This window comes from Haliotis asinina, chromosome 3 (genome assembly GCF_037392515.1).
Source record: "Haliotis asinina isolate JCU_RB_2024 chromosome 3, JCU_Hal_asi_v2, whole genome shotgun sequence".
NCBI lineage: Eukaryota > Metazoa > Mollusca > Gastropoda > Lepetellida > Haliotidae > Haliotis > Haliotis asinina.
Window position 1 is genome coordinate 65,998,564 of NC_090282.1, and position 27,856 is coordinate 66,026,419.

Genomic DNA, 27,856 nt, shown 5'->3' on the forward strand with positions numbered 1-27,856 from the left:
ATTCTAACATTATTTCCGCTTCCGGTGACCATGGCGGAGATTCATGTGAAATTTCAAAATTGTCTTCCTACATGACTTTCTGTTTTGACAAATGAAAGATGGAAACTCAAGCACCTCCCACATCAACTACCCAGCCTTCAACCCCAGCATTTTCAATCCCTGGATATGTTTTGGACGACCTGTGCAGGTTTGTCATTAAAAAATTATTATGTTCAAGACTGCCCCCTTCACCGTTGTGTTCACAGTTAGTTCAGCTAGCTAAACGTCGTGTTCTTGCCAAGGTATACGATACAACGTTTTACTGGCTGAATTAACTTGAAAGTCTTAATTCTGCTAAATCAACAACTTAATGTGATGAATGGTGCTTAACAAAATATTGTCAGAATTAAGGAAAAAATTAGCTTTGTTGGCTTTGTAAGAGTTTCTCCTGTTCACCCATCCCAAATAATATTATTATGTTGACATATACCATAATTCTTAACAAAAGCTAATACAACAATTACTAGAGGACCCACAAAGATAACTGAAACTTTAAAGCCTTAAACTTTAGTACAATAATGTGTTTGAAACCAGTTCGCAAACACTGACAACACTGCATGCGACAGTTTTCATTGTACAGAGCAATTGTTTACCTTCCATATATGGCAAGTGTTCTCTGTATGGACGCTGTTTGCCATGAAATTACAATTATTGATTTCAGGTAAGTATTAAGGGATAATAAGTCTTTTATTGCACAGGCAGTGCTAAAGTGACTACAAATGCCCCAGTGTGTGTCATGTAGGCCAAAATATTGTTGAAAATGTGACATTGTGCTTTTTATTATCTTATGTGGTTAAAGTAGGGGATGCAGTTTTAAACTCTACACACACACTCTCATCATGTTCATATTAATCATAGTCATTAAGTGATAAATAAAATTAACCCAGTGTTAAGAAACAGTCTGCTCTAATTTGTATCACAGGGATATGAACTGGCCAACACAACCTTTATAGCCATTTCTGCCCAGTTCATGTGGTCATTAACTGTGTTGATTGCAGTAAATGGGGTGATGTGAGTGTCTGTAGTGGAATAGATGTTTTAAGTTAAAGGGCTGATGGGTAGTCTAATGTTCAAAGCATTTGCTTGTCGTGCTGAAGACACGCGTTTGATTCCCTACATGTTTAGAATGTGTGAAGACCATTTCTGGTGATCCCTTGGTAATATTGCTGGAATATTGCTAAAAGCAGCATAAAACTAAACACATTCAAAGTTAAAAAAGAAATACTGGAAACATTTTACTCAAAGCGTAACAATTACATATGTGTCATTCAACATACATAAGACTATTAAGAGTTTCAAGGGAAATTACAAAACTGTTAGGTATTTTGAGATATTTATGAATTCCACAAAATTATTACTGTTTACACATGGGTTTGACTTTCTGATTTGACATTTAAGATTTGGACACTGAAGATACCTCTCTGTGATTTGTTGGTTCACATGAATATACACTTAGCAGCTCTTGCAGAACAGCTTATGGATTTTGTTCCATATCTTTTTCTAGTCGATTCATCATCAATATCCCTGAAGAGGAGCGTCAAGACCTGATCCGTATCTTCTTCCAAGTAGAGCTAGCACACTGGTTTTATCTTGACTTCTACTGTGCTGAAAATCCAGAACTCAAGACATGCGGAATCAAGGATTTCTCTTCACACAGTATCCTTTTAACATGTGCTATATAGATCCACATTTTCGATTGTGCATAATATGGGATAAATTCAACATTGGAATCTCTTTCTATAAATCCTAGAAATGTTTTAAGGAAAGACGGTAATTAGGGTTTGAAATCATGATACCGGAAAGTGTGTGACTTTTAAGGGTGAAATTGCACACTCTTGCCATGGTGCTGTCTGTATTGTGGTACAAAGCCTTCGGTTTGGCCCATTTCAATTCTGTGCATGAGATATGATCATAATGCAGAAAATGGACAAGAGCCAAACCTGCATTGTTTAATAACAGGAAATAATCATCATCTTTCTTTTTTCAGCTGAATAAATCTGTCATTTTATAACTTGATAGAAATGAAAACTTAAAATAATGAATTTTTGGATTGCATTACAGTATACCGTATACCAAATTAAAGGTAAAATACCAAGATTCTGAAAATGCTGTACTGTAGTGTTTCACCCCATATGACTTTCAGTTTAGTTAGTGGAATGATAATTGTTGACAATGTTTGATGTTAGTTCATGAATGTGAAGATTGCCAAAGTTGTCTTTCCTTACCTAAACTATGCTTCTTTGCCAAATTAGTTTTCCTCCTCAAAAGGTTTAAAGCCTGTTACATTTTTTAGTTTTGAAAATGAGTTTTTGGATAGAAATCTGTTTCTGCCCAAACACGAATCATAGATTCATTCCATGATTAATGTTACATTTCTTAACCCTGTCAGTTTTTCGCCATTGTCCATTTTTGTCCATCCATGCAGAGCATGTGGACAAACGACTTGAAGAATGGAGAGCCTACAAAATGAGTGTGCCAACCTATGGAGCTATCATCTTGGATCCAGACAAAAAATATGTATGTTCAGTTAGCATTACATTGACTGTGGTAGGTTTTCTACAAGTGCGTGCAGCAATGAAATTATAAATATGTAGTCCAAATCTTTTGCATGTGAAATTTTCAGTGCAATCCTGAATCATGTTAAAATTTATTGTTTGTCGAAATGTTGCTGTTTTAAAGTACTTTTAAAATTATGTAGATCAGAATGTATGCATCCAAAACGCACACAAAATATTTTTTTGCAGTAGTCAGTGTGCGCTGGCCACTTATTGATGGTCCACCTACATGATGTAACGGTGAGAGTGCCAGCAGAGAGAGCAATAGGTTGCGGGCTCAATCCCCAGCAGCATCATACCAAAAGACTTTAAAATATGGTACTTATTGGTTTGCTTAGCATCAGTGGCTCAAACAAAGACTGGTCAGCTTGGAGCCATATAATGTGGGGTATTCATGCTTGGCTTCGACTTGATATCTCAAAAAGCTAGCACTATCTGGGTTGTCAACATGACGAGCAAATGCTTTAATCACCAGGCTATCCCACTGCCTCTATTTCGAAGAAACCCATAAAGGTCCCAGGGTAGAATAGGCCTTCAGCCACCCATGCTTGCCATAGCTTGCAACTGTGCTTGTCGTAAGAGGCGATTAACGGGATCGGGTGGTCAGGCTTGCTGACTTGGTTGACACATGTCATCGGTTCCCAATTGCACAGGCTGATGCTCATATTGTTGATCACTGGATTGTCTGGATTCAGATTGTCTGGATTCAATTATTTACAGACCGCCGCCATATAGCTGGAATATTGATGAGTGCGGCGTAAAACTAAACTCACTCACTATTTGGAAGAAGGAAGATATCTCTTACCATGACAAAACAATAAATCAGATCTATGTGGCCACTTGCAGTGTCTCCTGGTGCAAGGGTTTTGGACCAAGGCAAGCTGGGGGTTCCCTAAGGGCAAGGTGAATGCTGAGGAGAGTCCCTTAAACTGCGCCGTCAGAGAGGTAATATCAGTGCTCAGACATACTTTTATTATGTTTATGACAACAGAAATTCATTGAGCTAACAGTTTTTCATTTTTGTACCTGTGTGGGATAATTTCACATGTACAGAACCGTACCTTAAATTCATGTATAGCCTTGATTCATGGATCGCAGTAATTATCATGCTCGCTCATGTATTTAGTCTTGACTAATGTCATGAAGCAGATTTTTTTATGTACATACAATGCCACGCCTCGCTGACAAAAATTTCTAAATCTCTGCATTTTACACAAGTACACTAAATCTAATCGTCCCGCACTGTGATTAATAGCCTAAGATCACTAACCCACCTTTACCCAATTTTATTTTTGCAAAATATCAAGTAAAAACGGTACCACTTGCTCCAGCATTCTATCTCCTCGGGGTCTGCTTTCCATGGTGTCAATACCTACTGTAATGGGCTGTCGTACGTAGTGGTATAAAGTCACCGACTATGTAATCTACAAATCAAGGTGACATCACATTTTGTGGACAAGAGAAGGGGTGATGATTGCAAATGGCTTCAGTAAACAAACATTTCATTCACGAGTGGAATACTACTGGTAGTTGTTTTCATAATTTCAATTTGCTGAATCAGTGAATAAAATAATCAGTGAATATACAGAGGAAATCATGCATTTACTATATGATTTTCACAGCACTTTTCCTATATCCATTAATCAAAGATACATTTCGTATTACTTCAAATGGCAAAATGAATATAATATGCATTATTAGTCAAGTGAACAATAGCTTTCCAATATTTGTGGATATACAGTCAGGCCGCGTTAGTCCGGACCCCAATAATCTGATTTCCGTGATATCCGAACAATACTAGCTGTAACCAATCTTATTTACTATTTAAACTCATTACCTGTTGATTCATTAATCCGATGCTTCACTCTCTGTATCCGGACGTTAATCAGCGGTAACAGATTAGCTAATTACACATAGTTTTGCTTCATTAATCCGGTGGTACATCAAAAAGGTTCAGATAATCCCTTCACACCATGAGCCCCATTCAGTGGTAATTGTTAAAGGGACACTTCCGAGTTGAAGATGTAATTAGTTTGTGATTATGATCAATTAGTAGGTCTCACTTTTGGTTAGTTGGAGTAATACCTGTCATGCTTACTTCCTGTATAAAACACTGATCGTGTCAAAATGAGATCAGCTGACGCTTGTCAGTCATAATGGCAAGTCCCGCCCATAGGTGGTTGACACGTGATCTTACTTCGTGACAATGCTGCCAGTCACAAGTGTGCCAATGTCAAACTGACCAACGTCAAAGTACATTTCTTGCCTCCAAACACTCATTGGCATCATGAGAACTTTCAAGACCCACTACAAGAAATATCTTGTCAAGCATTTCAGTGTGCCGACCGGCCACAGACCTTTAATCTCCAAGAAGCACTGAGAAAACTGCCTGGTCCGAAGTAAAAGACTCCACCATTCAGAACTGTTACCGTCATGTAGATTCCTTTCACAAGTGAATTTTGTTATGTGTATGTATAATCTATCCAGACATGATTGTATGCATTGATTGGTTATTATATGAATATTCAAGTTATGTCTACAAACTGTAATAAAAGCTTCTGAAACGTGTATACGTAGTAGTATAGGGAATGACAGTCCGAAAACACTTTTCAAAAACCCCTCTAAAAAGCCTCATTTACTAAATGAGGCTTTGGTGGGACCATTAACTCTTGCTACTATTGCCCCTACTACAAAGCTACGCCATCACGTTTACCGTGACTTGGCAGGCGGTAACACTGTGCCGTACGGTACGATCAATAATTCTTCTCTTACAAACCCCCTACCCGGCCCATCCCTCAAGTAGTATAAGTTAGGTTCGTCGGCTTTCATATCCACTTTATCTATGTTGTAAGTTTTGACTGACCATATAGGATCGGTGGCTCGCTTACGGTTATGTTATGTTTATATCAATGAAACAGTTTAACGTGAACCGCCTATGATCTCTTTGGTGTTCGTAATAAAGGCTTGTTGGGCTTTTTGTATCCCCTGTTCTATGTACTTTTTTTTCTCATCCTCGCTGATAGCAGACTTACGAGACTTGGACCGAATATCTTGTTTCATTCCATTATATTTTGTGAGTTCAGATAGGATTGAACGAAACTCCTCTTCTGAGATCTTACTGTCAGAGAGTGCCGTGGAAATTCGCTCACTCACTGTGTTCAGCTTTGCTTCGGCCAGAACCCTAATCTCGTCGTGTTTCAATGCCTTACGATGCAGTCTGTGTGATACCAACTTAAGCGTCAACCCTAACACCCCCGCTATCCCAGCTGTTATTTCAAAACCTAACACTATAGGTGCAGCCACGATGGTGGTTAACAACCCAACGCCTGCCGCCCCTAGTCCCATGCTGGTTGCCATAAGGGTAGTGTCAGCCCCCTCCACGATATTGAAAGCTCTATTATATTTTTTACATAGTGCTTTCCGCGTGTCACGGTCTTGTTCTAGTTGGCGTTTCACATCACATAACTGCCTCAAACGGAACCCATCTACGGTTTCCAGCGTCTTCGCTACTTCCTCTACGACTGGGTACAGACCCATCCTATAATATATATTTTGAAAGATTTTTTAATTGGGTTTCAATTAAAAGTCTATCAATGAATTTGAAGTCTACAAGTTCTATACCACTAGTCAGGGAAATAGGTGAGAGGTAAATAAAATCTCTTGTTGTAACATAAACCCCACTGAGGCTTATTAAGTGGTTTATAGGACCCCCGTGGGTATCCTGTTGTATAACAATACGACAATATTGGTTTATGTGTTCTTTAGCCCAGTGTATTGACACCCCGGGTAAAATTTGGTGTGATATTGGGATGGTTATATAGAAAGACGTAAAGAAGACTTCTATGATGAGGGTGGAAGGGGAGAATATCTCAAGCTGCCTGTCGTGTAAATAACTACTGCTAAATTTTAATTTATTGTCTGGATGAGCCCTTAACCCATTTTTTTCGTAACTAATAGATTCTGTGTTTACTAATGTATTCTCCGGAATGAAATCCCCGGGCCAGATACCGTTGTTCCTAATCTTAGAGATATACCCATTATTTAATATCATATTAGGTGAGGTGGGTGTTAAGTTGATCAGCCATTTAGGTTTTTTAAAATCTGGTAACGGCACCCGTCTGTACACGTTGTCTTTGAAGTGTAGGATGTAGAATTCATCTTCCTCACCAGGCTGATCGAATCCCTCCGTATCTCCCAGGTCGTTAAGTGTAGTGTTGGGATGATGATTAGTCATTATTATACTATTATGATATAATTTCCAACTGGTTTTCTGATAATAATTCAGGGGTTAACTTTATACCCATGAAGTGTATGTTGTCAGGCAGGAAGATATTGATTAGTGATATCTTGTTTTCTACGATCACGTTGACCCCCTGCAGACTGGTCTTGGAGTCGACACCCACCCGCACGTAAACGTTGCAAACTTGAAACTGGTGTCGTTTCACCCACCCGAGTTTGATCCCCTTCACGATCTCGACATCATTCCCTGATGGTTCCCCTAGGTAGACTTTGATGAACAGTGTTGAGTTTGCCGGTAGACTCTCTAGTATCTTAACCACGCCTTCGAATTCAGACACCAACTGTAATTTCACGTTTTGCATGGCTGGTTTACTCGATAGCATGTGGGCTGCTATAGTGTTGACTGGGCTGACGACTATACTACGTCTCTGAGTTGGGACGTAAGCCACGAGCAGGGTTCCATTGTTCACGACTTTGTTTAGGTGGTTGTCTTTGTTATCCGTGAACACGTAAGGGGAGACGAGTCTAATATTGAGAAACCATTTGTTATCGGGTAACAACACCCACTTGTCATCTTCGGTGAAGACGAGCATATATGGTTTGTTTTTGACGACGGTAGTGCTCTCAACATCGTCTAAGTCGAACAGTTTACCTCCGAATGATGGGTATATTCTCCAGTTGTCATCACCGGTGTTGACGAGGGCGTACTTAGTGTTGGCTGTTGCTCCTGTGGTATCTATCATATCACTTAGGGCTCCACCGGAGGGGATTTCAACGCGTTTGTAAATGTTGTTTTTCAGTTGCAAGGCGTACGTTTTACCATCTACTCCGGAAGCGTCGAAACCGCGTGTGTCTCCGAGGTCGGAGATCCCGATATTGACGCATTTTTTCACTCCGGGCCCTTGTGCGCTGGTCATGTTACGTGAAGCGTTAAGCTGAGGTATCCTATATTTACAGGATTATGATTTATATCTAACACCGATATTGTCAGCTCAGGTATGTTGCCCTGGGTTAATCTCTTATACTGCCGTGGTGAAAATGACTCGGTTCTACCGTCGTTGAATTTCTCAGTTTTCACCGGCACTGCTCTCAGTATAGTGGAAGGGTGGCCTCCTTGAATGTTATACGTTGTGCTCACCTGACCGAGATGAATGTATAGCTCTCGGTACGGTACTAGTTCGGGTAACTTCGTGCCTGTGACGGTTGTTGTTGGTTTTATCTCGTCAGGAGATATACCGAGTATCCTCGCTAATGGTCGGCCGAGCCTCAAGGAGGTTCTTCCGTTGTTGATTAACACCACTGTGCCGTTTGAGTCGTTCATCTTGAGTTCGGCTCCCAGGGGTTTGAAGACCTCGTCGTTTAGCGAGCACACGCTGTAGTAGCCGTCAGTTATTTGACTGCGAGTTCCACTGACGAACAGCTTATTGTTGCTGATATTAATGTTAGTCCATTGCGGTAGGTAGGTGATATCGCAGAGTGCGACTTCGAGTTGACCTGACGTGTTATCGATCGCGTGCGTCAGCTGAACGGCCTCACCGCTAGTTATTCCTGGAAGTGTTATGTACATATTATAATATATAAATTATATAATATAATATGGATTTAGCACACTTGAAAATCGTGGTGAATGCAGATGGTACGGGGTTTAAAACAACCTTTATTGATATCTTTGAAAAGTATGTCGTGTCCGTTAATAACGCGCAGGCGGTGGTAAACTGGAATCAAAACCCAATGCAGTTTTGGCAGAACCAACTCAACTTTGCTGTGTGGTGTGTGACAACAGGGTCGGGTGTGAAACCAGACTATGGTATAGACGAACTGAGTAAGGCGGTTATTTTGTTTCATATTTATTATCAAACGAGACGAATATTGAAGGAAATAAGTGCTCCTCTTCCCCAAGATAAAGCGTGGAGTATGACGAATAACCCCTATGATAGACGCGCTTATGAACGTATTTGTGGGGAGTTTGAGATTCCAACGAATAAAGACTTTCGCCTTCCTGGTGTGAACCATGGTCTCGGTATAGTTCTCGTGTACTTCTACAGGTCCGGAAAATATTATGCCGGTTCTAAAGATGGTTCATACAACCCAAACCGGCATACATTTACAGGCCCCACAACGAATGAAAAGATCCATGTCAGCTGTATAAAGCAAACCAGTCCTGATGCAGCCACAGCCTGGACTAAAATGATCTCAAAAACATCGAAAGGATTCACTCGTGCTGGTACAATACGCTTGAACGATTCGATTCGAACGTACGTGTGGGCGCTGTTGGGTGCGCAGTCGATGACGCGTTCTAACATCCTCGGTAAGGGAACTGCTTACGACGCTCAGACACAATTCGTTTCCAACGTTGAGGATGCTATCAATTCTCCAGTTGATCTCCCGAGGGCCATCGACCGTTACCAAAACGTGTTAGAATACGCCAGATCGAAAGTCAATTACGTGTTCGGCGTGGGGTTGTACATGGCTCCGAGTGATATGCAACTGAGAATAAAAAAAGTGGTGGGTTATAACAACAAAATAGTCATAGCCACGGCGGACCAAAAATTGGGTATCAACCCCGATATTAACACCCCACATATCCCACACATCCCACCACGTGAAAAGGGTATAGTGGCGCCACCTCCGGAGCCTAAAATTCATGTGGAGGTACCCCCCACACACTCTCATATTCAGGCTCAGCAGCATATTGATAATAAAACAGCCTTAGTGGTTGGTGGGGTAACTTTGGGACTTATTTGGTTAAAGATTTCTTAGCCGCTACGTACACCAGACCCGCCACGGCGACGATGGCTGCCCACAGGTTTTGACTGAGCCACATGGCAGTTTTAGACAGAGCGCTCAACAACCACGAGACGATGCTACCCAGTATGCCGGGAAGGGCTTCGGCGGCTTTACCAGCCAGTTTAGCTAGGCCTTCCCCGAGTTTTTTAATCCAGTTTTTAACACCACCACCGCCACTTGGAGTTCCCCCTCCGCCGGCAGGCCCCACAGGGGTTCCTCCCACCAGTGACACCACCAGGGTTGATATGATGAAACCCAATGCAGTCAGAATGCTGGCGATGGTGACCCCTTGCTCCCGGAATAATATCCGAATCTTGTTGGCTAAAGTTGTATCCTCGTTCAGTATTCTATCGATTGTTTCCCGAATACGACTGATCTGGGATCGAAGATGTTCACGATTCGAGGAAGCGGCTTCCAATCGTGTACGTCTCTCGTCTTCTAAATCACGTATTCGTTCATTGATACGATTCTTCATATCATCGTCATCAGTTTCGGTGAGTTTGGTTTTTTCCCTAGCGATGTGCTCGTCGATTTCGTTCAGTTTCCCCATGTTGTTCACGAGTTCTCCACGCACGCGTTTCACGGCTTCGTCTAAACCGTACAGTTCCCTTACCGGAAAGTCAAATCCCGGTAACGGTTTGTCCCAGTAGGTGCTCAACAGTTTTTCTATGCTGTCCGAGGCTTCTGTAGCACGCTCTGGCGTCATTTCATCTATAGTGGTGAGGTGGGATCTGGTAGCTTGCAGATCTTCTTTAACGGTCTTAGGTATTGCACCACCGTAATCACGCATGTTTAGATGTTCACGGATAAATTCAGCACCACCATTGCGGCTGGCTAGAGTTGACAAGGCCAGTGGTTTTTTATTGATCTTGTTAAAGAGGTCAACCCCTGGGGCAGACTTAAGACGTAGAACACCCTTTGTATCAACAAAAAAATTCTTATGGTATATACCCTGGGGTTCAACGTAGTTTTTATCGCTTTTTAAACTTTTGTAATAATCATTTACCGTTGTTTCCAAGAGTTCTTGGCTCAATGGTGAACTAGTAAATGAGGTCTCCTGCTCATCATCGAATGCCTGGGCACTAGCGCCCGGCATCTCCGTCATATCTATGTCTTCATCCATTAGTATTTAAATATATTTTATTTATATATAACAATGTACGGTAGAAAATTAGATCCTTTCAGAAAATTGAGAGAGCCATTAGGTGCCAGAGCCGTGCGACAGTCGGTGACCATCACCAACAATCCCAGCAAGATAGACCAGAACCAAACTCTGCTGGTTAGATTTCCAAACCTTGGTGAGAATGACCTCATTGTACCAGGCACTGTTCGACTGGCGTTCAATATCACGTTGACCTCCGACAACGACAAACGCGAGCTAGTGCGGAACGTGGGTCGAGCTATCATCAAGAAAACGACCGTCAAGATCAGCGGTAACGAGGTACTGAGCATCGACGACAGCGACGTGTTTCACTGCTACAAGGATCTCTGGAAAAGCGAGAGAGAACGAGTCAATGATGTGTACCAGGGTATCAGCAAATCAACCCGGGCGCGCATAGGATACGTCTTCACGCAAGACCAACAAGACAAGCTATCGGACGGTGAAAAGGCTATCGCTCTAGCATACGGGAATCGATTCTGCGTGCCGCTCGACTTCGAGTTGCTCACGGGACACGCGCCATTTTACCAGGCCGCGCTGGGTGATAGGCTCGAATACGAGCTCACGTTTAACGACTATAGCAAAGTAGTGCGTACACCGAACGGTGATGAGGCCAGTTATACCATAGACAACATCTCTCTGGAGTTCGACATGGTCACTAGCCCGGAGCTGGCCAGGCAGGTTCGAAGTCAGTACTCTGGGAAGATGGCTATACTGTACGATCGCGTACTGAGGCATAGATCAGTCGTGCGAGATAAGAGCGACACTGTGTGGAATATCAACCTGAACGTACCGGCGCGATCGATGAAAGGTATCCTGGTCGTCCCCGTGGAGGATTACGATCCATTCCGGAGGGACAGCGAGAAGTTTTTCAACCCCGAGATTGAAAAGGTGGAAGTTACCATCGAGGGCGTGCCCAACCAGCTGTTCAGTCATGGTATGAGGCCACACCAGCAGTGGGATGAGATAAAAAAGCTACCAGTTGGGGATTACATAACAAAGGACCTGGACCTCGGCTCCGTGCAGATCGGTGAATACCTGACCACCAAGTACGCCCTATGGTTGGACATGCGATCCACGGATGATGATAAACTGCACGGTAGCGGGCGCCGTATAGATAACGGCAGCGAAGGGATAACCATCCAGATTACTAAGAAGGCTCAAACCGCTGGTAAGTTGAAATTATATCTGTACGTTATTATGGACGCGCAACTTAATATAGACAATGGGAGATTTGTGCAAGCCATCTACTGATGGGGGGTACCCCCCCACACCCCCCAACAATAAACTACCACAACTACCCACTGACCCACACTGCGCCATAGTGTGCGGGCAGACTGGCTGTGGGAAGACCGTTTTCGTGTTGGATATGTTGGAGGGTTACTACAAGGATGTGTTCGATAACATCGTTATCATGTGCCCTACTCTGGGCATGAATAAAACGTACGCGCGACCTTGGGTGATGACGGACCCGGACGTACACAAAATCGACCCTGGAACACGCCTGCAGGACTGGTTGAAAGCTCTTCACGAGAAATTTAAAGGGGAACCGACGCTGTTTATACTGGACGACTGCAGCGCTAATCGCGAGATAACAAAAAAGAGAGACATGCTATCGTACCTGGCCTTCTCCGGCCGGCATGCAAATCACAGCGTCTGGGTGCTAACGCAGAAGTTCAACTCGGTGTTGAAAGACCTCAGGGAGCAGACGCGATGGGTGGCCTTATTTCACTGCAAGGACAGGGATTCGTTCGAGGAGTGTTTGAGAGAGAACGATGTGATGAGTAAATTAGAACGGGAACGGGTGAAGAAACAGCTCGCTGAAACTAAACACGCTAAGCTCGTACTAAAGACCGACCAACCAGTAGCATATATAGTTTGCTAAGCAAAGCTAAGTAAAAGCTAAGCAAAGCTAAGCAAATGCTAAGCATAGCTATGATATTTGAAGTATTTGTCGTGTGCAACTTAACTTTCATTTCTCTGTGTTTTGTTTGTATTGGGTATTATATAGTTAAAACTAAATCTTACTTGTTATATTATAAGATGGAGTGTGAGGAATTGCTCGAACAATTGTCTGTGGAGGGTTCCCCAACTGGGGATTCCCCCAAGCGAGAGAAACTGGTGGCGTTGGCTGTTGGCGGCAAAGCCAAACATTATTTTGGAGACTACACTCCAGATAAAATTAACAAAATGTCAGCCGAAGAAATCGATAAGCTGTACGCTAGATACGAGGCCCGGCTCGGAGCAGAAATGACAAAGACAATAGGATCAGCTATGACCCAGATATACACCGGTATTGTATCACAATTCCTTCCCATTCCACCAGAGCGCCGACTTTACCTGTGGGAGGACCTAGATAAAGACCCTTTTATCGAACACGCCGTGAGCTCTATCAGCTGCGGGCTGTACCACAAATATGGTATGTTGTTGGCTCCAGTGACGGCGGCGATTATCACGGCAAAACATTGCCAATTTGAGAGAAAGAATAATAATAATAGTATAGATGGATACTGCACAGGAAACCCCAGTGGAGGTACCCCCAACAGTGATGGAGGAGACCCCACCCCCAACAGTGGAGACCACTTCAACAGTAACCAGGCAGAAGAATCCTAAGAGAGTAGCTGCCGGTAAAAAACGGTGGTGTAACCAACATAAAGTGGCCAACCCAACCCGACTGTTATTGGTTGTAGGCGTAACTGCTGCCGTGGTTATAACATGGTTATACACCTCCCACAGTGAGCCACAACCCAACAGTGAGGTAACCCCCAACAGTGGGGGTGTGGGGGTATCCCCCATGGTAGACCCGCATATCATGTTATAATTTAAAATATTTTATATCATATATATAATGTCTGAGGGGAAAACGTTCGTCAACGACGCATACCACGCCACAGTGGTAGCCAGTCTAGCCGTAGGGTACGCTCGGTTGACTAAAATGGTGCTTAAACAACCAACTATCAAGCTAGATTTCAACCTGCAGGATATGGGTATGCTCATAATGAACCTTGGTATGGCGATGGCCACAAAAGACATCCTAGTAAAACAAGGAATAATACCTGATAATATAATGAAATAAATATAGGGATGGCCACGATAGCTATGATGGTCGGTGGGGCGTTAGTGAATGCCCTGGCATTTTCCGGGAGTAATTTCCTCTTCTCGAAACTACGAGATGATCACGCGGCTGAAATACAGGAAGAAAGGAAGCGACACGATCTCGCTACTGAGAAATTACAAAGAGCACAGGCCGAGTACGCTAAAAAACGCCTCCAGAGGATCGATTTTATTAACGAACAACTCACGCGTGAAAACCATGCCGTTCAAACATTCAACGATGTCGATGAAGCAATGAAAGAATACTATTTACTAACTGGTAAACAATTGGAACCGCTCAATAAACCCACACTCGCTCAGTACTACACACCATCCAAGGGGCAAATGAATCGTGAACTGGGCTTCATAGTGTTGGGTATAGCAGCTACTGCGTTGGTTGCTAAGCAATTAAACTAAAATACCTATATAAGTAAACATGAGACCCGCTCCATACCGATGTGAATATATACTTATGGGGAAGACCGAGGCCTGTGGTAGGAAATGCAGGAATCAGGGGTTCTGTTGTTTCCATATGGGAAGTCCTAACTACACGTGTTCTGTGTGTGGTATCGGGGTTAAAGGGCACTACTGTTTATGTAAAGCTCACGGAGCGAACGTAGTCAGACATCAACTCATATACGAGAATAAAAAAGACTACATAAAAGAACGTAGGCGACTGCTCAAGATAAAATCCAATTAGAGATTGGTTCTCTTAGGTGTAAACATGTCTACTGTACATTCTTGAATATGGAAGCCTATCTTACAGTAAAACAATTAAAAGCTATAGCAAAACAGCTTGGATGCCGGCGTTATTCAAACCTGGGGAGAGCCGGGTTAATCGAATTGTTATCAAATAACCAAACACTGATCGATGCCTACATAGATTCACACAAGCTGTTGGAAGACTTACGAGAATTGTGGCCAACAAACCGAGTTTGGTTAATAAGTGATTACAAGAAATAAAATTTTTATCAAGAGTGGAGGAGTTACCTCCCCTTACTGTGAACCAATTAGACATTAGTTCTCTTAGGTGTAAACACAATGACTACTGTGCGCGAGCTCAAGAGGGTCGCAAAACAGAGAGGTGTTATCGGGTATTCTAGAATGCGGAAGCCAGCATTGTTGAGATTACTAGGTTTAGAAGTCCCTCCTACGGTAAAACAGTTAAAAGCTCAAGCGAAACAGCTTGGATACACGGGTTATTCAAAACTGGGGAAAGCCGGGTTAACCGCATTGTTATCACATGCCCCCGTACCCACTGTAAAACAACTGAAAGCCGAGGCACACGATTTGGGTTTAGGCGGGTATTCTCGTATGAGAAAACCACAGCTTGTAGAATTATTACGACAGAATAGAGCTATTGACCTACAGTTCGTGCGCACTGAGCACGCCGTAGGCAATTATTTGAGAGGTTGGCGCATGCACATTGATAGAAACATAGACATTACAGATATCAAGCCTCTGATAGCTGATAAGGTCAACCAGGAACTAAATAATCTAGGAAGTATCAAGTTTCAGATCACAGTGAAAATGTCGCTCGATAAGCAGGTTGGGAGTACCACTGAGTATGTTCAACCTTACTTCCGAGGTAAACAAGAGGTCGTCACACATGCAGAGACCATTGACGCATCAATAGATACAAGTTTTCAGCAGATACGAGAATACCTAGAACGCTACACGCACATGGGGTCCGGGTGGGCTGTAGATAAAATCGATAATGTCTATCTAGATATAGCTAAATACGTGCCGTTCAGAGGTGGGTCATACCTAGCCTTGCCTCCCTACTATAAGAACAAACAAGCCATAGTAAACGTTAAGAATAGAGGAAACGATTGCTTGAGGTTATCTCTCAGGTCAGCCATATTTCCAGCTGCCACTAATCCGAACAGGCCTTCTAATTATCCACAGGATGATGGGCTCAACTGGGATGGTATAGATGAACCCACCCCAATATCCCAGATCACTAAAGTAGAAAAACAGAATAATCTGGCTATAAATGTCTTTGGCCACGAAGGTAATACAACAATAATACACAGGGTCAGCCCGGTGAAGGATTGTCAAGTTATTAATTTATTCATGATTCAAAAAGGTGAAAAGTATCACTACACGTGGATAAAACATCTCAGCCGGTTGTTACACGACCAGTCGAAACACGATGGGGAAAAACACTTTTGTGTACGATGCCTACACTGTTTCAGTCGGGCCGATTTATTAGAATCCCACCTGGAGGATTGCCAAGGTGTTGGGCAGACGGCCATACGAGTCGACATGCCTAAGGAAGGTGAAAATATCCTAAAATTCGACAATCACAAGAACCAAATGTCTGTGCCTTATATAATATACGCCGACTTCGAAGCCTTAGTGGTTGGGGAATCATCCACTAGTGGGAGTTTCACACAAAAAACACAAGAGCATAAAGCCTGTTCGTTTGGATACATTGTCGTCCGTTGTGACGGGGAAACGAAAGCTCCGGTAGTGTATAGGGGTCCTGACGCGGCTGAAAGGTTTCTAAAGTGCTTGCAGGAGGAAGAAAAAATTATTAGGAATGCATTGTATAAAATCGCTCCAATGCGTATGACCAGAGCCGACATGCTAGCTCACGCCAGTAGCACTAACTGTCACGTGTGCGACTCGCCACTTAACGGTGATTCGGTGAGAGATCACTGTCACATAACTGGTAAGTATAGAGGCGCCGCTCACAACGCGTGCAACCTCAAGCTTAAAATCAATCCTAAGACAATAAACATCCCCGTTGTCTTTCACAACTTGAGAGGATACGACTCTCACTTGATCATGCAGGCCATCGCGAAAATCGATGGTAATATATCATGCATTCCCAACAACATGGAGAGATACATCTCCTTCAGCTTAAACGGACTTAGGTTCATTGACTCGTTTCAATTCCTCCTGTCGTCACTCGACAGTCTGGTCAAGGCCAACAATACCTTCCCTATCACCGATCGATACACAGACGCCGAGACTAGACACCTGCTCATGAGGAAGGGTGTATACCCATATGAGTACATGGATAGCTGGGCTAAGTTCACAGAGACCAGACTACCTCCTATCGACTGCTTTTATAGCAAGCTGAATGAGGCGTCCGTCTCACGAGACGATTACTCGCACGCGATTAACGTATGGAATAAACTTGGTTGTAAGAACCTTGGCGATTATCACGACCTGTACTTGAGGACAGATGTACTGCTGTTAGCCGACGTGTTCGAGACGTTTCGGCAAACATGTTTAAAGCAGTATAAACTCGACCCCGCATGGTATTACACCAGCCCAGGTCTGTCGTGGGACGCCTTGCTTAGAAAGACCGGAGTTAATTTGGAATTGCTCACAGATTACGACATGCACCTATTCATTGAGAAAGGCTTGCGAGGTGGGATTTCCATGGCATCCAAACGATACGCTAAAGCAAATAATCAATACGTGAAAGGTTACGATCCTAACAAACCAACCAATCACATTCTCTACCTCGACGCAAATAACCTGTACGGCTGGGCTATGAGTCAGTATCTACCTACAGGAGGATTCGAATGGGTACCAAACGTTGATGTTATGAGCATTGCACCAGATTCGAACAAAGGGTATATCCTCGAAGTTGACTTAGAGTATCCCAAGGCATTACACGCATCGCACAACAGCTATCCCCTTGCACCCGAACGTATGAAGGTTAACACAGACTGGATGTCTGAGTACCAACATAACTTGTCAGGTGGTCGTGTGGCGGACGTTGAGAAACTCGTGCCTAACTTAATGAATAAGACCAAGTACATAGTTCACTATCGCAACCTACAGCTGTACCTGTCATTGGGTATGAGGCTGACCAAAATACACAGGGTGCTCATGTTCGACCAGAGCCCATGGATGGAGCCCTACATCAGAATGAACACAGACCTACGAAAAAAAGCCACCAGTGATTTTGAGAAAAATCTCTACAAACTCATGAACAACTCGGTGTTTGGTAAGACTATGGAAAACCTGAGGAAACGCGTAACCGTGAAACTGGTTAGATCTAGTGAGGAAGACAAGCTCAGAAAATTGATAGTCAGTCCGGCATTCAACCGTAATAAAATATTCACAGATGACCTAGTTGCCATACACATGAAGAAAAGTCACATAAAATTCAACCGACCTGTTTACGTTGGGATGAGTATCCTCGATTTATCCAAACACCTGATGTACGACTTTTACTACAACGAGCTTAAGAAACAGTACGGCGACAGGTGCGAAGTGCTGTACACTGACACGGATTCCCTGCTGATGGAGATTCGAACCGAGGATGTATACGAGGATATGAAAAAACACATCGATTTATACGACACCAGCGACTATCCTAAGACCCATACCATGCACAGCACGGTAAATAAAAAGGTCCTAGGTAAGATGAAGGACGAGTGTGCTGGCACGCCAATAGCTGAGTACATAGGTTTGAGACCTAAGATGTACTCCATATTGAAAGCCGACAATAGTGAGATCCGAAAAGCTAAAGGGGTTAAGAAGTATGTGGTGAAACAACACATCAAACACGCCAGATTCAAGGAGGCCCTGTTCAAGACCCGTACCTTTAGACATAAGATGAACACGCTTAGAAGTGATGGACATAAGATATACGGACTGACTATAAACAAGACGTCCCTATCGCCTATGGACACGAAACGTTGGATAGCTATTGATGGTATAAACACATACGCGTATGGACATGAAAAAATTTGAGGCTATTTATTACAGCCCGCGTGGATATTGGAAAGGAGCTAGCGCAGTAGATAAGCTAGCTAAAATAGCGCGAGTATCACCGGAGAAAGCCAAAGCGTGGCTTGAAAAACAAGCCCTGTGGCAGATCTATTTGCCAGCGCCACGCTACGTACCTAGAAGGAGTTTCGGAATTAACATACCTAATAGAATTCACCAGGCAGACCTACTGTTCCTACCCCACGATAAGAGGTACAAGTATGCCTTAACCGTAGTGGACGTAGCCAGTCGTTACAAGGAAGCCGAACCCTTGACCACGAAAGATTCGGTCAAAGTAGCCAGAGGATTCGAACGCATATACAAACGCAGCCCGCTGACATGGCCAACAGAGCTGCAAGTTGACCCCGGACGGGAGTTCATGGGTGCCGTGTCACAACTGCTAGCCAAACACGATACGAAGGTCAGGCGTGGCACGGCTGGAGCCCATCGCAGCCAAGCTATAGTTGAGAGATTTAATAGGACTTTAGCTGAGCGCTTGTTCGGTCATCAATATGCTAGGGAAATGACAACCACTGGAAAACGATCGACCGAATGGGTAGCGAGGTTACCCGAGGTGGTGTCGGCAATCAACCATGAAGTAACCCGGCTCACTGGTAAGAAACCGGCAGACGCTATCAAACTAAAATCAGTGTTAGCAGAGTTGTCTGCTCCATTGCGTGGAAAGGAGAAACAGATACCAGATAGGGTCTTAGTTAGGTATCTATACCAGCCGGGGGAACACGAGGGCGATAGCCGTAAGCGAGCCACCGATCCTATATGGTCAGTCAAAACTTACAACATAGATAAAGTGGATATGAAAGCCGACGAACCTAACTTATACTACTTGAGGGATGGGCCGGGTAGGGGGTTTGTAAGAGAAGAATTATTGATCGTACCGTACGGCACAGTGTTACCGCCTGCCAAGTCACGGTAAACGTGATGGCGTAGCTTTGTAGTAGGGGCAATAGTAGCAAGAGTTAATGGTCCCACCAAAGCCTCATTTAGTAAATGAGGCTTTTTAGAGGGGTTTTTGAAAAGTGTTTTCGGACTGTCATTCCCTATACTACTTACGTTCTTATGCTTTTGTATTGCCATGTCAAATGGAAGTAACTCCACTGTAGTTGTGTTCATAAAAGTTTGTTTCAGTAGACCGTACGTTTCACTATCCGAATGTTTTTGATGAAAAAAAAGAAGCATCAGAATTAACGCGGCCTGACTTTATCAAAATTATCATATACATTTTAGTAATCCTCACATCTAATTTGTCATTTATATGTCATAGTGTGCTTTTAACAATAGGCAAGCAAGGAGAGAGACAAATATGTCTCACAGTGTATCTTGTTGGGATTGTAAATCAAGGCAATGGCAGATTGTGATCTAAATTGAATGTGTGTCTTTGTGTGTCTGTTGATAGGCATTTTTTTATTGTTTGTTCTAAGGTGATGGAGGAGACAGGATTAGACATCTCAGGACTTATCCGAAAAACTGACTACTTAGAGAACCAGATGAATGATCAGCTAACTCGTCTGTACATCGTCCCAGGGGTACCACTCAATACTCACTTTCAGCCAAAGACACGAAAGGAAATAAAGGTTTGACATTTACATCTTCTGTTGTTGTAAGTTAGCAAGTATCTTTGATAGGGTACTACTAATACTGGTCGTGTTTGAAGTCTGGTCAGAAACAGGACTGTCTTATGGTTTGGTTTGAATATAATTACATACCACATACAAACTTCATGTTAAATATCTGAATAACACCTTTAAACCTTGTGAGGCATTGGCAAAAAATCACATTTTTCACATGGTTAGCTTCGTTTACATGATGTTCGGAATAAAAGACTCAGAAGACTGTGAGCAAGTTCTGGTGTCGCCATAGCTGGGATATCCTTAGTCCTTGTTTCAGAGATGGTGAAAGCTTCTTCCTCAATACTAGTTATGTAACATTACTGGCAACTATAACACCATGAGGTGGGACATGTTTTATTCCATTTGGGAACTTTAAACAACATCTGTTGGAGACTTCAGACCTAATAGCGCCCAATGACCTATGAGCAAGTGTACGTAAACCTTGCCAGTTGGTCTACTCTATATTCTAGTTACATATATTTCATAGATAATATAGCCAAATTATAACAAACACCTTTGATGCTTAGTTTAACAATATTGCCTTGAATACAGTGTTGAAATAAATATTTTGAATAAAATACCAATTTCTACCAATTTTCATGCCAAGGGATCTTTGTTTGGAATCCTGATAATTCCTTGGTAATATCCTTGATATACGAGACTGGAACATGTAATGGATGTTTTGTTTCAGAGTTTGCAGTGGTTCCCTATTGACTCTCTGCCTTGTCACAAGAAGGACCTTGGGTGCAAGAGCAAGCTTGGGATGAACCCAAATAACTTCTTCATGGTGATCCCATTTGTAAAGTGAGTGTTATCATGATAGTGATGTCGTAACAGGTTTCAGGAGATTTATTGTTGTATCTAGAAATCCATGTGCAACATGGTCTTCTTGTGTCAGAATGAAAGGGATTTACTCTCCTGTTTATAAATGCATTTCCCTGCTAGGCAGGGTATCATTGTGTTTTATCAAGATTGCTTGACCCAGTCAGAGCTCAACTCTCAGAGTTAGATAATTGATCTCAGATAATTGTTCTGGCCTAGGGCTATCAGTGACCAATCAGTATGGGTGTGACTTTTCATTTTCTACTCCTACAGTCCTTATGGCTCAAAAGCAGACTGATGAATTGCAATCTAACTCGAAAAATCATAAACATGTAATACTCAATGAAATTGTAATCATAACCAAAACATATGTGAGTTTATTTCAGAATTTTGTCCCCAAAATGAAAAAAGTTGTTTGACAAACTATCATTAAAATATTGACACTTTTGACAATTTGGTATGAGGGAGTTGTTCAAGGAGAGGAACAGACAGCTGTGCAAGAGGCATGTGCACATGTCCAGACAAAATTATTGATTCATGACCTGTTAAGGGGTTGTATCAAAACTAGTGAAAGTAGAATAGAAAACCCATGCGTGAACTTGTTCAGAATGCTACTAGGTGATCACATGGCCAAACAGACTGTAAGTGTGTTCTTGGTTAGAACTGTTCTCCAGCAAATGTCTGAAAGGGTTGTTAAATTAATGGGTTGGGCTCAGTGACTGGGTTGATAACAAATCATCATAGCCAGCTGGTGTGAGTAACTGTTGGAATATTGTTGGGTGAGGTGTTAAACAATCATATATTATAAGGTACCTGACAAACTGATGGTTAGTCTAAGTATACAAGTTTATGTTGGTTGTGAAAGGATTTCAGATGTACGAGGGGATGTCAATATGTTTTGAGCCTTGGGCGTTTTTCATACCCAGGTGTCACAGCCTATGGTACGACATTGAATCTTGGGGTGTAGCTGATGTGATATATAAGTTTTGGTATCCTACCCTCAGAAGTTATTGAACAGCTCACACTGACAGAAAGAGACCCCCCTCACGGCAGTGAAAATGAATAAAATTGAGTATAGAGCAGTAATTAAGTTTTTAGTTCTTGAAGGAAACTCGGTGAAGAACATTGAAGAAAGGCTTTCAGCAGTTTATGGGAAGTCTTCCCCTTCATCTGCTACCATCAAACGATGGGTCAATGAATTTAAGCATGGTAGAGAGAGTCTTGAAGATGACCCCCGTCCAGGTCGCCCAACAACAAGCACTAGTCAGGAAAACATTGACAGAGTGTATAGACTTGTGCTGGAAAATCATCAAATCACACTCCACGAGTTAGAGGAGACCACAGGCATTTCACACGGATTCATTTCGACAATTCTTCATGAACATCTTGTCATGTCTAAGGTGTGCGCAAGATGGGTGCCAAGAATGCTTACAGATGAAATGAAGCAAACAAGGGTCACCATGCTAACCAGTTACAACAAGAATCCAGAAGATTTTCACTTTAGGCTAGTAACCTGTGATGAAACCTGGATCCACCACTATGATCTTGAGAGCAAACAAGAATCCATGGAATGGAAACATGTCACTTCTCCCAGGACCAAAAAGTTCAAAGCCTCCAGATCAGTGCAGTAGGTAATGGGGCCAGTCTTCTGGGATAGCAAAGGCGTCATCCACATAGATTACTTACCAAAAGGAAGAACATTGAATGGTGAATATTACAATAACTTATTGATTCAAGTGCGACAGTCAATCAAGGAGAAGTGCCGGGGCAAGATCAGATGTGGTATTCTTCTACATCAAGAAAATGCTCCAGTACACACCTCTTGCGTTGCAGCTGCTGCTGTCCAGGAATGCGGGTACAAAATCTTGCCGCATCCCCCCTACTCTCCAGACCTGGCACCAAGTGATTACCATCTGTTCCCAAATCTCAAGAAACACTTGCGTGGTCGTAGATTTCAGGATGATAATGCGCTTATTGCTGCTACTGAGGCTTGGTTTGAGGACCAAAATGTCGCCTTCTACAGAGATGGCATTAGCGCCTGGCAGAAAAGATGGAACAAGTGTCTTGACTCACAAAGGGACTATGTTGAAAAATAAATGTGGTTCATACCAATATTTTGTGTTTTTCTATGCAAGGCTCAAAACTTGACATCCCCTCGTACAAGCTTTAGAGTACCTGCTTCCATTATCCAGCATATAAAATCTACTCCAGTATTAATTGTTCAATACGCAGGACCTGTTTGTTTCAAGAGCTCCGATTCAAACGGTACAAAACTGAATCATTATGGGTGTTTATTTGTATAGAGTCGCGATAATATACTGTGGGTAATACTGGATGATATCTTTGAGACAAGCCATCTGTCCTTATGCTTGTACTCAAGTTTGAAACCCTGTGTGAAGAATTTGTAGTTCATTTCCATTTCAGACAGTTACGCAAATGGTTAGGTTTCAATTCGGACTCTCAGTCTCAGTCTCAGTCAGACGGGGAGTTCAAGAATACAACCAATCAGCAGAAGGCATCCAAGAATCGTGACACCAGTGATGGAAGACAGTCCGGGTCACGGCAGAAGCAACGCCAGACATTAGTATTTGGTCAACAGCTCCAGAGTGACTACCAGGAGTACCTACAGCTGAGGGAGTCTTCTAAGCTGGCCGTGAAGGAACAGAAGCATCGAGCAGAGTCCCCTGGAAAAGGGCGTGGCAACACTGGCAAGGCACCAGGAAGCCAGCAGCGACAGCAGGTGACGCAGTCTCCGCACCAACAGAACAAACAGCAGTACCAGATTCTGGTGAGGCTCTATGATGAGAGAGTGTCCTTACTACAATACTGGCAGGTTGTGTGTTTGTGTGTGTGTGTGTGTGTGTGCATGTGTGTAGTGTGTGTACGTGTGTAGTGTGTGTGTGCTCTTTGACCCTTATTATTATTACCTATTTGTATCCATCTCATCTTTAAGAAAATCCAAGATCTTCCAACTCTGTTCAAAGGCAGAAAACGAAGTATCTGACTACTTTCCAGTTCATCACGTAATGGCTGCATAGTTGCACAGAATTAAAACTACTCCTTTCTCTGTGTCATCCACAGAAGTCTGGTTTTTAATACTGTGGACACATAGCTCTGGTTTACATCCTGGTTCTACCCATTTAGAGCTTTAGGGAGAAACGTTCAGTGCAGAGTTTGAAATAAAATAGAGTTATGGTGACAGGAGGACTAGTTGTTGTAATTGAGTACACAGATTATGAAGATCCAGGTTTCAGTAGTCCACTCAGAATAGTGTTTGTTAAGCTGTTGCTATTGGCTAACTAATAGAGTTGTGACGATATGCCCATGCCACGGTACGATACGTATCACGATACTGGTAGTCCGATACATACGATACGATACGTATCATGATATATTGTCTTTGTATACAGAAAAATAAAACTACTGGAAATAATGTTGTGCTGTTATGTTATTTCAGGGAAGGTATTCTTCTCCCAAGAAAAATAAAACTCGTCATCATGAAAGACATTTTATTAAAAACGTTTAGCATGTGTCAGTAAAGTAGTGTTTTCCCAAAACAATGGAACAGCAGGGATCAACATTGGCACAACTGGCTTTTTTGCACAGATAACAAAATAAATTTGTGAAAATTATCTCAGTCGGAGCATTACCATGGCAATATTTTCCACAAAAATCTAAATAGAAGGGGAGACAGTGTTTTCGTAGACTGCCAAGTATGTAAGTATCGTGTTGAATCGATACATGACAATCGTATCGATGTATTGTATCGTGCAGCTCTTGAATCGTGATAACTTGCGTATCGATTAATCGTCACAACTCTACTAACTAATGTAAGTCGAGCATCGGTAACCTGTATTAGCATGTATGGGTGACTAGCATACACTGACCATGTAGGTCCTATGAGCAAGACCGTATTAGCATGTATGAGTGCTGCTAACTACTGCTTGTCATTGTGAGCTAAATGACCCCAGGTTGTTCACGATCATGTGTAGTGCAATGGGTGACTTGCTGCACTGACCATGTAGATCTTATGAGCAAGACGTGTACAGCTGTGCTCGTAACAAATTTTGTCATGCACTGTCCGTGCACGTGCCTATATCTGCTCTCCCTTTCTCAAACCAAATGGGTTTACTCACTGCTGTGCATGGCCTATTTCCCGAAAACACATTCTGTGTACAGGTTCAACTTGTCCTTGTTTGCCAGGGTGCATGTGATTGACTGCTTTGAGATGCTGTATTTTTATATTGACTTTAAGTTAAAAAAGATATCAGCACAGTTTTTTGTAAGTTGTCTTAATTTCAGAATATGTTCTTCCCTTTCATCTCTGTCAGATGTACATGACTTGAATGTGATATCATTTTCTCCTCTGCCAGGCTCGAAATGGTGCTGTCACAGGACACACTAGGAGGAATCTTGCCACTCAGTTTGACAAACAAGGTAGACACACTGAAGTTGCTCAATATTGACTTTTGTTTAGCTGGGACACATTTTGTCTTACCCAAGTAACTAGAAACACATATTCTTATTTGAAAAGACAGATTTATCCCTAAGTATCAGATTGTTGAAACAGGTTTATACTGGAATACTTTCTCTGTGTTCGTATAGCTATAATTGATCACAGGAATTTAATGCCAAACTCAGCGTAATTCCATATGGCAGTGGTCTGTAAATAATTGAGTCTGAACCAGTCATGTTCAATAGCATGAGCATCAGTGTTTGCAGGTGGGCTATGATAACGCTTGTCAACCATAAAATCAGCAAGCCAGACCACCCGATCCCAGTAGTAGAGCAACTTTAACCTGGATCTTTATGGGCTCAATTAATTGTAGCCATAGCTTCACCACAGACTGTTCTATAAATCAAATGAGGTGTCTGTCAATATAGATGTATATGTAAGAAGTAATTATTGAGTTAGATCGAAAATGCAAGGTAAGCACTATCAGTTTCTTCCATCACTCTTGACCAAATCTGATGGGTCTAAGGAATGACACTTGGCATTAAATGTTTCAGGTCGGTCCTCTCAATCAGAGAAATTACAGAAGAAGCGGGACATCAGCAAAGGAGAACTTCATTCAAAGACATGGCTCAACTTTCGGTTCGATGTGGATGCCATAATGGCATGTCTTTCATAGTTCTACATTTCCAGGAAAACAGCTGTTTCCTTGACAACACTTTTGCTCATTATTTATCAGGATGTCCAAAGAACAAAATCAGTCACAGGATGAATAGGTTGGTAGCCTGGTGGTCAGAGGATCCCAAATTTGATGTGAAGAATTATTCCCCTTTGAGGTTCCTGGATCCACTGACCATGTACTGGAATCTCAGGTTACCCTTGATTATGGTTTTTGGGTTGTCAATACCATGAAATATATGGTTCAACACTCTTAACCTGTAAGACAAGAGTCACCTTTGGGAGTCTGTCCATGAATGTGTGATTATATAGAATACTGTTCACTTCATGTGTTCACAGATAATCATGCAGCCTATAGATAAGGAAATGAAAGCTAAGAAACTTTAAATAAGGTGACAAATTATTTCTTACTCTGTAATGTTTAATGGAAAGTGGTGAAGTTTATGATGCCTGTGCTTGTCATCCTGAAAGTAAAATCTTTCTATGAGATTGATAAGGCTGTTGTTGGTAGATCATCAAGGGTTTCTTTCAGACAATCACGTTTCACCCACAGAAATGGATCAAAGAGATTGTTCTCAATCTTGTTTTTGAAATGTATTTGCCACTTTCATTTTGTCATCTAATCACACGACTGTGGAAAATCTACAAAACATGTAATTTGGTGAAAATGATTTCAAACTGAGCCCCGACATGTCATCATGTTGACGTGTGTGCCAGTGAGAGGGGGAATACAGGTTTATTTTGTGACCTCAGTAGCAGTTGAGTTGAAATTTAGAAAGTTGAGTCAAAACTGATATTGATTGTTCTTAGTTATGGACATGTTGTATCTTGTCATTAGGACTGAAAGGATTGGTTTACAAGGTTCCATGATTTCTGGCTGTGGCTTCATTTAACATGGTCATCACTGAAGAAAAGGTCAACCAAGGTACTACTCAAAAAGTTTATGGGGTATTTTGGTGAAAAAACAGTAAGTCCTTGCACTTGATTTATTGGATAAGACTTGGAACCACTCAGATGTCTTGTTTTGCTGAGAATGAACATTCCTTTCAAAAAGTATTTAATATCCATCATAAATCTGTTTGGACCGTGAGTATGTTTGTTTTAGACAATAAACAACAGATAATTACACATTTGTATTCATATTCCTTCCTATGTGCTGGGGATATTAATTTCATGAAAAACTCTTATTTGAAGATATACTCCACAGATTCATTTTAGCATCTTCATAGACTTGAGACGACTCACTGAAGAGTTTCAATGTCATCATTTCATGAGTTCATTTTACAAACTAAGTCTTGACTTCCTTAGGGGAAATATTTTTGACATTACACCTGCACATCTCCTCAGGTGGTGAGACTGCAGCGATGTGTAGGTAACTTGAGTAACATGAAGCATTTGGGCATGTTTAAGCAGTGTTTTCATATTGATAAATTAGGAAATACTTCAACTCATTCATTATTTAATATAAATATGTGTTTTGTACATTGATAGTTTTGTAAATGTTTACTGTTGTATAAACGTTTTTTTAACAGTCTTGATTCATGTTGTTATTTTGAAGACAGAGGGACAAGAATGTGCTGTGAAATGCCAAACTCACGAAATAGAAGTGTTTATCCATAATATTTGCCATTGAATAGATGGGTGGTGGGGCAGATAAGTCATGAAA

The 27,856-nt window shown here is 42.1% G+C and overlaps 1 protein-coding gene across 2 annotated transcripts; it reads left to right on the forward strand.

The window, feature by feature from the left end:
* On the forward strand, window positions 1-27,721 carry LOC137278315 (m7GpppN-mRNA hydrolase-like). Of its 2 annotated transcripts, none has more exons than XM_067810577.1 (9): window positions 1-187; window positions 1,544-1,695; window positions 2,429-2,556; window positions 3,441-3,539; window positions 20,049-20,201; window positions 20,929-21,041; window positions 23,484-23,847; window positions 25,433-25,496; window positions 26,070-27,721. In XM_067810577.1, exons 1-9 carry the CDS (start codon window positions 99-101, stop codon window positions 26,189-26,191), a joined length of 1,284 nt encoding a protein of 427 aa, XP_067666678.1. In that variant the 5' UTR covers window positions 1-98; the 3' UTR covers window positions 26,192-27,721. The 2 variants fall into 2 exon arrangements, with proteins under 2 accessions (XP_067666678.1, XP_067666679.1); XM_067810578.1 differs by having other exon boundaries at window positions 12-187; window positions 23,484-23,799.
* The last annotated feature ends 135 nt before the right edge of the window (window positions 27,722-27,856 follow it).

Excerpts from the sequence above, each read along its gene's own strand:
- LOC137278315 (XM_067810577.1), top strand. The coding sequence starts at position 99 with ATGGAAACTCAAGCACCTCCCACATCAACTACCCAGCCTTCAACCCCA. Across the intron at positions 1,696-2,428 it reads CAAGGATTTCTCTTCACACA|TTTTTCGCCATTGTCCATTT; the intron begins GTATCCTTTTAA and ends TAACCCTGTCAG. Across the intron at positions 21,042-23,483 it reads ATGGTGATCCCATTTGTAAA|ACAGTTACGCAAATGGTTAG; the intron begins GTGAGTGTTATC and ends TTTCCATTTCAG.